This window comes from Dendrobates tinctorius, unplaced genomic scaffold, assembly GCF_039654945.1.
Source record: "Dendrobates tinctorius isolate UK_male_01 unplaced genomic scaffold, ASM3965494v1 ptg000104l, whole genome shotgun sequence".
NCBI lineage: Eukaryota > Metazoa > Chordata > Amphibia > Anura > Dendrobatidae > Dendrobates > Dendrobates tinctorius.
Window position 1 is genome coordinate 13,565,064 of NW_027361772.1, and position 14,347 is coordinate 13,579,410.

Consider the following 14,347-nt stretch of genomic DNA (forward strand, 5'->3'; position numbering starts at 1 on the left):
GCTTATTTTCCACTCAGTGCTCGACACCGCTAAGCCCCGCCCCCTGCCGGCTCCCTGCCTGCCCCATCCGGTCATCGCCGCATGCGATCTGCGCACCCTATCTTTAGCATAGGGTGCGCAGACCATGCGCTGGCCTTGCGCTAGTAGGATTTTAGCGTGCGCTGCACACTTTTGAAGGTGCGCCAGAATGCAACATGGTGCGTTCGGTACACACCGCCGCACCTTCAAAAGTGCACAGCGCACGCTAAAATCCTACTAGCGCACGGTCTGCGCACCCTATGCTAAAGATAGGGTGCGCAGATCGCATGCAGCCGGCGATGACCGGATGGGGCAGGCAGGGAGCCGGCAGGGGTCGGGGCTTAGCGGCGCCGAGCGCTGCGTGGAAAATAAGCTAGTGTGAAACTAGCCTTAGCTCACTCAAGGGCCAAATTTCAGCCTTGTAAGTGCTATTGCAACGCAAAATTCCCACCAGACTTCCAGTCAAGACGTTCATTCAGGGAGTTTCCCATGTGGCGCCTCCTTATAGAAGGCCATTGGAGTCATGGGACCTTAATCTGATTCTCGGGGCCTTACAGGAGGCTCCTTTCGAACCGCTGCAAGACGTGCCACTGACCGTTCTCTCTTGGAAGGTGGTCTAGTGGCAATTACGTCAATCAGACGAGTTTCGGAATTGGCGGCCCTGTCCTGACGTCCTCCGTTCCTGAATTTTCATCAGGACAAGGCAATTCTCAGGACGTCCCCATCCTTCCTGCCCAAAGTCGTATCCTCTTTCCATCTCAATGAGGAATTTGTTTTGCCTTCTTTCTGTCCGACACCAGTCCATCGCATTCAGAAGGCCCTCCACACCCTGGATGTAGTTAGGGCTCTGAGACGGTACATCTCGCGGACTGCTCCCTTCCGCAAGTCAGATGCCCTGTTCATACTTCCAGAGGGGCATAGGAAGGGTCTAGCCGCTTCAAAAGCAACACTAGCCAGGTGCATTCGCTTGGCTATTCAGGAATCCTACCGTGTCAGGAACGTGCCTGTCCCAGCAGGGATTAAGGCGCACTCTACCCGCTCAGTGGGCGCCTCTTGGGCCATTTGGCACCAGGCCTCGGCAGAACAGGTCTGCAAGGCTGCGAATTGGTCCAGCCTGCATACCTTTACAAAACATTACCAAATTCATTCTCAGGCCTCTGCGGATGCAGCTCTCGGCAGACGCATCCTGCAACCGGCAGTACCACAGTGTTGAGTCAGTGGTACATGGGGTATTAGCAGATGTATGCTCCCCACCCAGGGACTGCTTTAGGACGTCCCACTGTCTGTGTCCCCCAATGAGGTGTAGGAGAAATAGAGATTTTTGTGTACTCACCGTAAAATTCTTTTCTCCAAGCCAATCATCGGGGGACCCAGCACCCACCCTGTTTAGCCTATTGGCTCACTGTATGTAGCATTCTTAGATTTTGACAAAGTTATGGTTTTTGTTGACTGCTAATGCTGCTTACTGCTTTTTTTCACCGAACTGGAGAAATCTCAGCCAGCGAGAGGGTGTATACTGCAGGGGAGGAGCAAAGTTTTTTTCTTGTTTACTTAGTGTCCTCCTAGTGGCAAACAGCATAATACCCACTGTCTGTGTCCCCCAATGATTGACTCGGAGAAAAGGGTTTTACGGTGAGTACACAAAAATCCCTATTTTCATTTTGTAAGAGGCCCTGGAGTGATTAATCAGCGGATGTCAAGTAGTGGACAACCCCCCCTCCTTTAACCTATTGACATCTAAACAATCTTTTTCACTCTCCGCAACACTCAAATTATAAATGACAATATTAAAAAAAAAATCATATTCTGACCCCATATTCTTCCACAAGCTGAAAATACCACTCAGCACTTTACACTCATTGTGCTATCCATACATAAAATTCAAGTTTGTGGCTCAGTCTGACCTTTGCCACATATCATCACATCCAGAAGACCGTAAACAGCAAGACGCGATGGCCCCTGTTGGGGATAATCCAAAACCACACAGCTGTATGTGCATAGCTTTGTATCGGGTGGGAGATGTGTGGTTATGAATAATGTTTTTAGAATTAATTGGACAAGTTATGTTGAGGTGTACAAATTGTATAATCTTTTATTTTTATCCACTATTACATTTTTTTATTGTTCTTATACAATTTTCTATAAAACCAAAAAATAAATGAACTAAAACAACAAATAAATGGTATAAACCTATGCTGGATTTAGGCGGCATGATCCAGGGTGTTAATGACAGCCTATCAGCTACATGCAAGCGAATCGGTGGTCGTTTAGTGTCATTATTCACTGTGGAGAAGATTCTCTGTAACAGAACATCATGTTCTCTGCAGCACATCGCTGGTTTACACAGGACAACGCGCTGCCGATTTATTTTTAAGATGCCTTAAAATTCATTGCACCTGATGAACCAACGTTTTGCTTGTTTGACAGCCTGCTTAGAAAGGCTTTTCTGGGAACATTGATTCAGTGATTAAATGGGCTTTTAGACGAGACCCTCTAAAGACCATCCAGAGACGTGTTAATAAATTTTCCGCATTATAAAAGATTGGTGTAAACGGTACACAGCTATCGTAAATTGCCTCTATTGTTCTCCAGCTCTAAATTAGAAACTTCTATGTAAGTCTCAATAAAGGGTTATATTTCATTTCATTTTGCAGGAGAAACGAACCGCTACCGAAAATGGAGGGACTACTGAGGAGACCAAAGGTAGCTGACATTCCTACTGTATCTTATGTTAATGATGTTGTCTGGCATTTCTCACTTCCACATCATGAGAGGTGCCCTTTTCACAATGTGTAAAATAATGGTACATCACACCTGAGGTGTCGTCATATGGAGCGGAGCAGCTGAGCCTGCAACCTGCTCGGCTAATGCTGGCTGTGTTACACTGCCTTGCATCTTCCTGTAAAAGCAGCAAGCGGTGCTACTCAGTCACTGGCCATGGCGTCGCTGTTGACAAGTGCCTGCATCTGCTCCCATCGGCTTTCCCCAAATGATGCGTTGTCATCACTGACAGGGACCAATGAAGAAACCCCCATGGCTGCCAACTTAGTCTTTCTGTAAATCGTAGCAAGGTTATTATTTTCTCTTTATATTGCAGCAATCAATAATACAATCACAGGTTGGGGACTAAAAAGAATTAAATTCTTAATAATTTTTTTTTAAAAAAAAACTTGAATCGTCCCTTTTTTTTTTTTTTTTTTTAAACAAATACATTAAAAAATTAGCATGTTTTGCATCGCCACATCTGTTAAAGTCCGATCTATCGAAATATAAAATTATTGAACCAGTACGGTAAATGCTTTATAAAGGAATTAAAAATCGTAACACCAGAATTGCTTTTCTCTATCGCTTCAATGGGGGACTCAAGAACCATGGGTGTATGCTGCTGCCACTATGCACGAAAAAAGTTAGCTCCTCCTGCAGTATACACCCCACCGACTGGCACTAGGTTAATCAGTTTTAGCTTAGTGTCAGTAGGAGGTGGACACGGGTCTTTCCCTTGACTGATATCTACCTCGGCTTTTGGCGTTTTCCAGTATGAACAGTCACAACTATAATCCCACATAGAGACTGAGTACCACCCCGTATACTCTTGGGTCTAGTTGGCAGGACCCCAACCCCTAACACAGAAGCGTGTTTAGGTGATCCGGTCCTGGCCCCCCGTCTCCCACCCACTCGCCCACCAGAGCCTGTCTGTGTTAGGAGGTGTGGACGTCCCGCAATGCAGCAGTTTTGGACGTTTGACATTCTTGGATGGAGAGGTTCTCCAGAGGTGACAAGGAGACGTTCCCACAGGAAGATTCAGGTGAAGAAAAGGATCAAAGGAAGAAAAGAAGAAGAAAAAAAAATTTCCTCACTTAATTTTATGGGTTAGAGTTTTGGGGTCCCTTTTAGACTATAGGGGCCATTATCCCCTACTTTTAAGATGGATTGAGGCACTGTTCTACCTTTTTTGCTCTGCTTTTTGGGCCTCTGCACCCCCCCCCCCCCCCCCGCTCTGGCGGTCACTGATTTTAATCTACGTCCTGGCTTCTCTCAGGCCTAGTTTTCGGCTTTGGCTCAGCCCCCTTTCTTTTCTGCTCTTTGGGCATCCCCGTCTTCTTGCTCCCTCTTCTTCTGCTCGTTAGACACTGCACATTTTTCATGTAAATCCAAATGCCCTCTTCTGTTCAATCCTCTCCCTTCTGTCAGGACTGCATCAACTCCCCCTGTGCCCACTGCCTAGGAGTCCCCTTCTACCCCAGGTGAGGCTCCTATCCCAGTGTGGGCTTCCTCTCTTTCTCAGTCCGTGGCAGACCTTACCAAGGTCTCGCAGACCCTGGTATCCGTTCTTGACAGGTTGCCCCTCCCGGCCTCCGCCGTGGCTAGTGGGTCGCAGGATTCATTGACTGTGCCTACCAACATAGACCGTAAGAGATCCAGGCAGGCTCGTCGTTCCAGGTCCTCTTCCCGCTCTCTCTCCCCCCCCGGTCTTTCCCGGCGGTCTGCCTCTTCCTGATTCTCCTCCCCTGAGTCAGGCAAGGTGGTTTAGGATGCACTATCAGAGGATGATTCAAACCTGGATTCTGATCAAGCCTCTAACATGAGAAATGGACCAGAGCCTCATTGTGGCGGTCAACCAGACTTTTTGCATTAAGGACACCACTATGGATCCCGCAGAACAGGCGGTTTTGTTTAAACGGTCAAAACCAGCTCCCAAGGTCTTTTCCCCACACAGAGAATTTGAGGGCATTCTTATCAGGGAAAGGGAGAACCCTACCAGACGCTTCCAAAGAGGGAAGCGCCTTGGCATCCTATTCCACTGAGCTCACTGCTAACTGGACATCCTCTCCTGCTGTGGACCCGCCAGTCTCCATACTGTCCATCAACACGGTTCTCCCGCTGGCAAATGGGGCATCCCTCAAGGACTCCAATGACAGGATCATTGAATCTTTCGCTATGTCAACCTTTGAAGCGGCTGCTTCTACATTGTGCCTGGCCTTTGCATCAACTTGGGTGTCAAGGTCAATAGCTGCATGGGCTAAACAACTTCCGTCAGGGTCCCTTGGCCATAGACAGACCAGATCTTCTGTCCCAAGGACCGATCTTCCACCAGAATTCTCGGGCGCTCAATTTAACGGCGTGGCTGTTGAAACCGCAGTTCTGAGAGCGTCCGGATTTTCAGATCGGGTGATTCACACCATGTTCCAGGCTAGAAAGCAGTCATCTTCCAGGGTCTATTATTGGACTTGGAAAGCCTATTTCAGCTGGTGTGAGTCTAATCACATCCCACCTATGTCCTTTTCTCTCCCTTCCATTTTGGCGTTTCTCCAGGCGGGACTTAACACTGGCCTTGCTCTTAGTCCGCTAAAGGGCCAGGTGTCAGCACTTTCCATTCTTTTCCAGAAAAATTTATCCTCCCGCTCTCAGGTCAGAACTTTTCTTCAAGGGGTTGCGCATACGGCGCCCCCATACCGGACCCCTGGGACCTCCATCTAGTTCTGGAGGCCCTGAGGAGTTCTCCCTTTGAGCCTCTCCAAGAGGTCTCCCTCTTTTTTTTTTTTTTTTTTTTGTCTTGGAAGATGTCGTTTCTTGTGGCCATCACATCAATTAAGCGCGTCTTGGAGTGAGCGTCTCTTTCCTGTCGCCTTCCTTTCTTGGTTCTTCACCAGGAAAAGGTGGTTTTGCGGCCTCCGCCTTCCTTCCTGCCCAAGGTGATATCCGCTTTTCACCTATATGAGGATATTGTCCTCCCTTCCTTTTGTCCTGATCGCCCTATGGAGCATTCACTGAACAGATTAAACCTGGTGCTGGACCCGTAGAAGCGAGTAATCGTGAAATGGCCGTCATCCTCCCTCCCCCGCACGTCTCACATGTCTTGCTTGTCCACTAGCTGTCCATGTCACATGTGAATAAAGGACTGTTGGATCTGATTTATGCTGGTGAGTGCTATGTCTTTTCTTCCACTGTTTAATGCTCACTCTACCCGGGCAGTGGGCGCATCCTGGGCAGTACACCATAGGGGCGTCTGCCCTGCAACTTCGCAAAGTGGCAACCTGGTCTTCCATCCACACGTTCGCCAAATTTTATAGGATCCATACCTATGCTTCGGGGGACGACAGCCTAGGCAGAAGGATCTTGCAGGCGGCAGTGGTGAGTTCTCCGACCTGAACGGACTTAGTTTCTGCTGTTCCCTCTCAGGAACTGCTTTGGGACGTCCCATGGTTCCTGTGTCCACCAATGAAGCGATAGAGAAAACAGGAGTCTCGGAGTCTTCATTGGGGACACAGCACCCTCCCGTGTTTATCAGCTCTTTTTTCTGTGTTCTGTTGTTACGGTTTGACTTTTTCTGTTTTTGTTTTCTCTCTATCTTGCTTCTACTGCTTTCTCACTAACTGATTAACCTAGTGCCAGTTGGTGGGTATATACTGCAGAGGAGGAGCTAACTTTTTTTGTGCATGTTGTCATCCTCCCAGTGGCAGCAGCATACACCCATGATTTGTGTCCCCCAATGAAGGCTCCGAGAAACAGATTTTACTGTAAAAAACCCTGTTTTTGTCACCATTGCTGCCATAAAAAAAAGGAAAAACTGGATCAAAAACTTAGAGGTACCCTAAAATGGTATCATTAAAATCTCCAGCTGGCCACGCAAAAAAACAAGCCCTCACACAGCTCGACAGAAAAGCGAGAAGTACCTTATTGCCGTAATCGCTTGGAGCTTGAGGGTATGCGCACGTTGCGGATTCTGGTGCGGATCTGCAGCGGATTTGGGCCTGCGGATCCGCAGCAGATTCTGTGCACATGCTGCGGAAAATTCTGTGCGGAAACGCAGCGGTTTATTTTCCACAGCATGTCAATTCTTTGTGTGGATTCCGCAGCGTTTTTAAACCTATTCCATTCTAGGAATCCTCAGGTGTAAAAATGCATGATGAATCCACAAGTAAAACGCAGTTCATTTTACCTGCGAATTCTGCAGATTCTGCCCAGAAAAATCCGCACAAGAATCCGCAACGTGTGCACATACCTTGAGTCATGTTGCCAGGTCATTTTTGCCAAATGATGAAAAGCGCAAAAACAGAAACCCAGTAGTGGAATTGTTTTTTTTCCATTCAGCATGTCACATAAGATGAATGTTCTAAACTATAACTTGTTCTGCAAAAAAAAAAAAAAACTGAAAAAAGGTTGTGTTTATGTGAATTTTTGTTGGTTTTTTTTGCATATTTTTCCCCCTTTCTCCTTAAGGGGTGAAAAAAAGTGCAAAAAAAAGCAAATTGTGCAGGTATGAAGGAGTTAATCAATTAACATTAGACTGGTATCCATTCCTAGATGCTGATGTGCCAACTCCACCGCACAAGAAATTGAAGACAGAAGAGACGATGCTTCCAGCAGTGCTGTAAGAACCATAGATGGTGACCATGTGTAATTCACTTGCCCAGCTTTTCAGAAACATGGGTGGTGATGGCTTACAAGAGTTTACACACCCAGTCCGGAACGTGATCCACATATTACAATAGAACGAGATGACGACCATACAAGCAAACCATAGAAGTAATATATAAGTAACATACCCAAGTATGAGCTGCTTATAGGGGCCATTATGAGCGTAGCTGCTATTCTTTTGAATAGACGTGTACAAATTGCCCCTCCTACCCCCTTAGTGAGGGCAGCAGTGCAGGGAACAAAGTCTGTTCGAGAGGTGAAAAATTCTTGACCATTACTAATAATGGGACATATGGCAAATCCTCTCTTCTAATGAAGTCATCTAAGTGTCACAGTAATGCCATTTTATCCATGCATATTATATAAAGGTAGGACTAGTCCATTGGAGCGTCTCTTCCCCAGGAGGAGTCCTGCCTCACATCTTCTAAATGCACTTTCCAGGTCATACCTGACAACTTCGATGCAATTCCAGTCTTGGTAAGACTGGCGTTATGTCCCATTCACGTCTGAGATTCTTTTTGTATTCCTAACAAGACAAGGATGTCTGTCACCCACAGGGATGATTAAAAGATCGGAGACAGGACTAGTCCTGGGGAAGAGACTCTCTGCTGGACTAGCCCTACCTCATTAAAATATGCAACGCCGCAGGATGAAACTTCATTTTTTTTTTTTTTAACATTAGAAGCATTATTGTGCTACTGAAAAGTCAACATTGATATAATGGCTATATGCCACCAAAGTAGCGATTGTAAACATTTATGGGATGTAACAGGTTCCCTTTAAATTCTTAATGTTACTGTTTAAGATCTCCATAGAGGATCACTTGATAACAACCATTGAAGAGTAAACTTTGAATAACCGGCCAGGAACTGTATCTCAGATGACTAGTCTGATGCGATCCCCTGACTGGCTTCTTCTTTCAAATCCCCGAAACCAACAGGTCTCTGCCTATGTGCAAAAAATAGGGAGAGACCTTTCAGTCAGATGGGGAGAACGACATAGGACTAGTCATCTGAGAGTCCTAGTCCACTGACAGTTTTTCAAAATGTGTTTTCTTTGAAACGCCTCATTGTTTCACAGTGCAGTGTCCAATATCAATGACAGGTTCCCTATAACTACCTGGAACTTAGAATCACCATCCGGTTACGATGCTTCTCTTTTTCCTGTTTTTCATTATTAGACCCATCCATGGATGGCGAGGTGATACCAGCACAATGTTCTCATGTAGCTTGTGTCGATATTATACCCCGGACGAGCGTGAAATGCAGGTCCATTTCTATTCCTCCCAGCACAAAGAGGTCCTGAAACATCTGTACATCTTCTACCCCAGACAGAGAGTGGACTTCCTTAATGTGAGAGAGAAGTTTTTCAATTTCCGTCTGCAAAGCTGCTCACTCCTGGCCCGGAGGGGGTTAACTGTGGTGTCTTTTATTTCTAGAACTACCTCTTATTTAAGAAGAGGAAAATGTCCATGGAGCAGAAGAACAACCTACTGCCTATTAAGGATAAATTTAAAGGTAGTTCCTGTTGCAGATCTTTCCTTGTCAGAGTTATTTAAAATGGGGCAGTGTAACCTATCCAATTCCTTGACATATTTTTGGGGGTCTCCCCGAATACACCAACAAAAAGCAAGAAGGGTCTGATGGTATGTGCTGTATGGTGCCAGGATTAGGAGGTCACAGCCTGAAACATGGGCAACCCTGGAGGGGTGTGAGAGCAGCATATGAAGAGGGCAGTCTGAGGACCTGACGGGGATTTCTTGGCTCTGCCCAGGGAGTGAGGGATTTGCTGTGAATGAGCCAGGCAACAATAAGGAATGCTTTACCGTTTACTGCACCGAACATCTTAGTTAGAGACAGTCTTGGAATTAGGGATTTTCCTGCAGTGATACGATTGGGAATCTCTTCTATAAGCGAATTTCTTGTATTTCCATCTGTCTCTCAGGAATAGGTCAGGAACATTTCCTCCATCGTGTCCAAGCCGCACTCTGTCAGGCATGCAACGTTCTCATCCCAGATGTCCCAGAACTTTTGACCAATCATATAAAATCGGAAGTCCACGAACAAAATTGCAAGGTAAAAATCGACTGGAATATAAAGATATATTCACACCCGGCAGATTTATTGCTGAAGTGTAGAAATCTGTTTTGGCATTCCTCAGCAATCTAGCGATGAAATGTTATCGTAATGAGCTGCAAGTGATTATGGGTGGGACACTGCACTTGCAGCTCTCCTGCCCTCCCTTCATATTCCGCTGCCTGTATCGGCGTAACAAATCGGTTTTATTTGATTGACCTGCCTCAACATCTGTCAGAAGCGCCATTATTGCCAGGTTCAGCGCGTGCGGACTAAAGTCCTTGTGATGTATCTGGACCAGCAAAGTTGATGTGCGCATGCATCGCCCCAGGGTCTAGCGGGTGCTCTTGAGCGTTTTTCGTAGGGAAAACATCTCCCTGTAAGACAGTCACTGACACCATAAGCAGACTGGGAATAGAGAGGGAGGGCAGGATAGCTGCAAGTGCAAGGCCCTTTCCCAAAGCTCATGTCCATAAAGTACAAACTCTCTGGATTGCTGTGAGACTCCAAAACAGATTTCTGCAATGAAGGTAAGGATTTAATCTAACTCAAAGCAATGCATCTGTCGGCATAGAATGACTGTACAAACCAAATACAGGCCCTCAGTGCACCCTTGGTGTGGCCAAACAATTCGGTACACCTTCCCACCATTCATCTGTCCTTCTCTAGCCCTACAAAGCCAGAGCTGTCAATCAAAAACGAGGGATGGAAAACAAGTAGGTGGGAAGGGGCACTGAAGTGTTTGGCCACACCAAGGGTGCACCGACTGCCTGTATTTGGTTTGTACAGTCATTCTGTGCTGACACTCTCTATAAGACCGACTGCCTTGTGTCTCCTCTTATGGTCGAGCATGCATAGTCACTTCTATGTGATGTTTCCGCCCTTCACTGCATGGTGATGTACTCCAGAGAGGACGAACTGCGAATGAGATGCCTGGTCATTCAGATGGTTTCCTTACCTTATTCCTAAACATTGTGCTTTTTACCAGGTTACATTTAAAAACGTAAAGGTGAACAGCCTGGCAGCAGCACGGGAGCTTTTACTGGATCAAGAAATTCTGCAAATGCTAAAAACCTACATCTCGGTGAGTAACAACCGCATCCAGCTGGGTCTTTCTCTTCTGTTGGGCAGGTGTAGTGTGAAGATCAAGGAGGATGTCAGGGGGCTAGATAAAAACATTATGGAGGCATAGATGTAGTGAAAATGACAAACAAAGCTACACTTTCCAGCTTCCTAACCTGTGTATTTGGTAGTCTGCTGTGCATCTGATGATGTCACTCTTCTGTCTGAGGCTAGCGATTGGTTGCAGAGGTTAGGGTACCGTTACACTTAGCGATGCACCAGCGATCCCGACAACGATATGGATCGCTGGTGCATCGCTAAGTGGTCGCTAGTGAGCTGCCACACAGGCAGATCTCACCAGTGACATAGCAGGGGTCGGGGGTCGCTACTTGCCTGTCACACTAGTCGATCCGGACGTCCTCCCGCCCGCGTCCACGCGTCGCTTGTCGGCGCCACAGGAAGCCCAGCAGGAAGCGCCCGACGAGAAATGGTCCAGGACATTCTCGCATGACGAGCAGCGGGGGAGCCGGTCGGAGGTAAGTATCAGACATAGCGATATCGCTAACAATATCACTGCTATGTCACAAAATTGGTGACGTTACAGCGATATTGCTAGCGATATCGCTATGTGTAACGGGGGCTTTAGATAACTAGAAGACTGGCACCAGAGAAACGTGTCGACCGTTCTAGTTGTAACCCATTTAGCGCAGTCATATTCCATTACATGATAGTGATGATCATCGTCTCCATTGGTCTTCACAATCTAGATTCCCTATCAGTATGTCTTTGGCGTGTGGAGGAAACCCACACAAATGTAGGGAGAACGCTTTAATGTTTTATAGAAACGTCTGCGTTTTGTGTGGTCTTTATAGGGAAGGAATCCATTTAAGGACACAGCGGCCTGTTCATCGCAGGTAAGCGGCACACCTGAAGTCCTAGTCGCTGAGGAGGATGATGAAGATTATGTTAATCTGGCGGATGATGATGATGAGGAGGAGGAGGAGGAGGATCACTCTGATGATACCATTGCTAATGCTGGTGAAGAGATTCCTGGTAACAAAGATTCTGGCCCAGCCGTGTCTATGAATACTGATAAAACGGCTAAAGAAGAAGCTGAGGAGGAGGAGGAAGAAGAAGAAGAAGAAGAAGAAGAGGCGGCCGAGGCCCCATGATGTCATTTATCTCCCACTGTGAATTATTAGTTTGATTTATATTTCCATCCTCTGAAGCCCTTTATATTATTAACATTTAGGCATGAGCCCTGGAGCCATTGCCTTCAATAAGATGGTCTTCTACTATCGCAGAGTAAAGAAGTGCCGTATGCCCTTGTGCTTCATTTCCCTTTTAAATGGGTTGTTTTACCCAAGATGACCTTTTTTTAAATAGATCCTGGGTCGGTAATTATCCAGTCGCCACATCTGACCATTTATAGCCTCTGCAATGGCCACTGGGAGAATGTAACATGGCAGCTTTTTGAGTGGCCAACCTCACGATATATGGGCACACCATGCAGTGTCTCAAATGGGTGTAACACACATAGTATATGAGATGTGAGGCGTGCACAACAGGTTTTTTTTTTTTTTTCTTGGACATGGCCTAAAGGAAATTAGGAAAGAATTTGACAAACAAAATCAACCTCCATAGACCAAAGTGGAGAGCTTTAGAAGAGACTATGAAGATTAGTTAAAGTTACCCATTCTTCCCCCCCCCCCCGGTGGAAAGGGTAGTGTCTTCTATCATGAAAACCATAGGATGAGTTAGAAATGTCAAGGTCTCTTTGATGTGAGTTGTAGAAGAGAGACACTTCTAAGATATAACTTAACATAGATATTAAAATTGTTCCAAACAAAAAATTTCCCACCAAAAATTACTGAAATACATGCAGAATAAAAGTATTAACTCAAAAAGAAAAAAAAAAAAGCCAAGGAGAGATATTGAATTTGTCATAGAATGGTACAACTTGGCCACAACCGTAAGTGACCACTATATAAGAGGATTCTACCATTGACTGGGGGACCAAGGGCTATTGGATGTTTGGAACATTGGGAAAAGTGAAAAGGATGCTATCCCTAGTGTCCTCTGTAATGACCCTTTCTGGCCGCAGAGGTTGGCACCCTAATAAGAGCACGGCAGTGGCGCCCACATTCACAAATCGTCTGCCCTACCGATCCCTAAACAGGGGTGTCCATACTATAGACATTATATAATGGATATGTAGGACAGACATTATCTTGGGGGGGTATCCATAACAACCACTAAGCCAAGAAGTACAATATGGATCTATATTAAAAGTTATATTTTAGGGGTGTATTATGTAAAATAGTTGTGCCCATACTAATAATGAGCGGACGTGCTCGGATAAGGTGTTATCGGAGCATGCTCGTGTGCTAATAGTATTCGAGCACGCCGAGATACTCCATGTTCGAGTCCCCGCAGCTGCATGTCTCATGGCTGTTTGTCAGCCGCAATAGGTGTAGGGATTACCTGTTTGTTAGGAAATCCTTGCATGTGTTGCGGCTGTCAAACAGCCATGAGACATGCAGCTTGCGGGGACTCGAACATAGTATGCCGAAGATACTCTATTAACACACGAGGACGCTAACACGTTATCCGAACACGTTCACTCATCACTAGTTCACACCCTTATACTATCTCATACATTCTTAGCTGGAATTATAGAAGCGAGACCCACATCTATATGTCGGGAATTGAGCTCCATCTCTTACACCGCACATACTCAATAGCTGAAAAATAGTATTTGGCTGTTTTCTCATAAAAGTGAATGGGGAGAGGCCAACTTTTCATTGACAGCGGTGAAATGGGCTCATTCTATAGAGAGATATGGGGCCTGCATGTATCAGTTATAGCATCACCTGTGGCTATACCCTAAATGGCTGATATGAGTGGCACCCCTTCAACAAACATGGAGACACATCTTAAAATTTTCATTTGTGAGGATGACAATCCCATATAGGTCCACGGCACTGCCATGAACATTCGGTCAGTGTCATTTCGGGTAATTCAGAGGATCTTGGATCTGAAATCTGTAATTGGTCACTATTCCTTTTCATTTTGTTTTGTGTATGGATGTAATGTTGGTTGTTTCATTTTGTGCTTTTAGTTTAATTTTTTTTTAATATCTTAACTATAAATAAAAAATATAAGTTGTACAACAGAGTAATTTTTTTAAGACCCTGTAGCTGGTACATCAGGGTCAGAGGAAGACTACCGTATATACTCGTGTATAAGCCGATATTTTCAGCCCATTTTTGGGGGGGCTGAAAGTTCCCCTCTCGGCTTATACACGAGTCATATACCTGGGGGTTGGAGGGGGAGCGGGGGTTTGTACTTCTCCCCCCCCAGCGCGGTCTCTGCAGCCTCCCCGCTTCTCCAAGGTCTCCCTTCCCGCCTTCAGCGGTCACGTGGTACCGCTCATTAAACTCATGAATATGCGCATATTCATGAGTGTAATGAGCGGTACCAAATGACCGCTAAAGGCAGGAAGGGAGACTGTGGAGAAGCGGGGGGGCTGCAGAGACTGCGCCAGGAGGGGGTAAGTATAGCGATATTCACCTGTCCGGGGTCCATCACTGTTCACCGCTGTCTGCTGCGTCCTGTGTCAGTGACGTTTAGGCAGCAGAGGGCGCGGTGACGTGGTTAGTGCGCGCTGCGCCCTCTGCTGGCTGAACAGTCAGCGGTGAGCAGCGATGGACCCCGGACAGGTGAATATCTCAGGTGCCGGGTCCTGAGCAGGAGAGGTGAGTATGGCATTT

General features: G+C 46.2%; 1 protein-coding gene across 4 annotated transcripts in view; it reads left to right on the forward strand.

Annotated features, from left to right (window-relative positions):
- The window catches only part of AKAP8 (A-kinase anchoring protein 8), a 44,446-nt gene extending 30,699 nt beyond the window's left edge, over window positions 1-13,747 (forward strand). For all 4 annotated transcript variants that reach the window (XM_073588774.1, XM_073588773.1, XM_073588777.1 and 1 more), the window contains 7 exons: window positions 2,673-2,721; window positions 7,324-7,390; window positions 8,618-8,789; window positions 8,876-8,954; window positions 9,382-9,512; window positions 10,501-10,596; window positions 11,447-13,747. In XM_073588774.1, the coding sequence (XP_073444875.1) occupies window positions 2,673-2,721; window positions 7,324-7,390; window positions 8,618-8,789; window positions 8,876-8,954; window positions 9,382-9,512; window positions 10,501-10,596; window positions 11,447-11,746 (894 nt within the window). In that variant the 3' untranslated portion in view covers window positions 11,747-13,747. The remainder of the gene's footprint in view (window positions 1-2,672; window positions 2,722-7,323; window positions 7,391-8,617; window positions 8,790-8,875; window positions 8,955-9,381; window positions 9,513-10,500; window positions 10,597-11,446) is intronic.
- The last annotated feature ends 600 nt before the right edge of the window (window positions 13,748-14,347 follow it).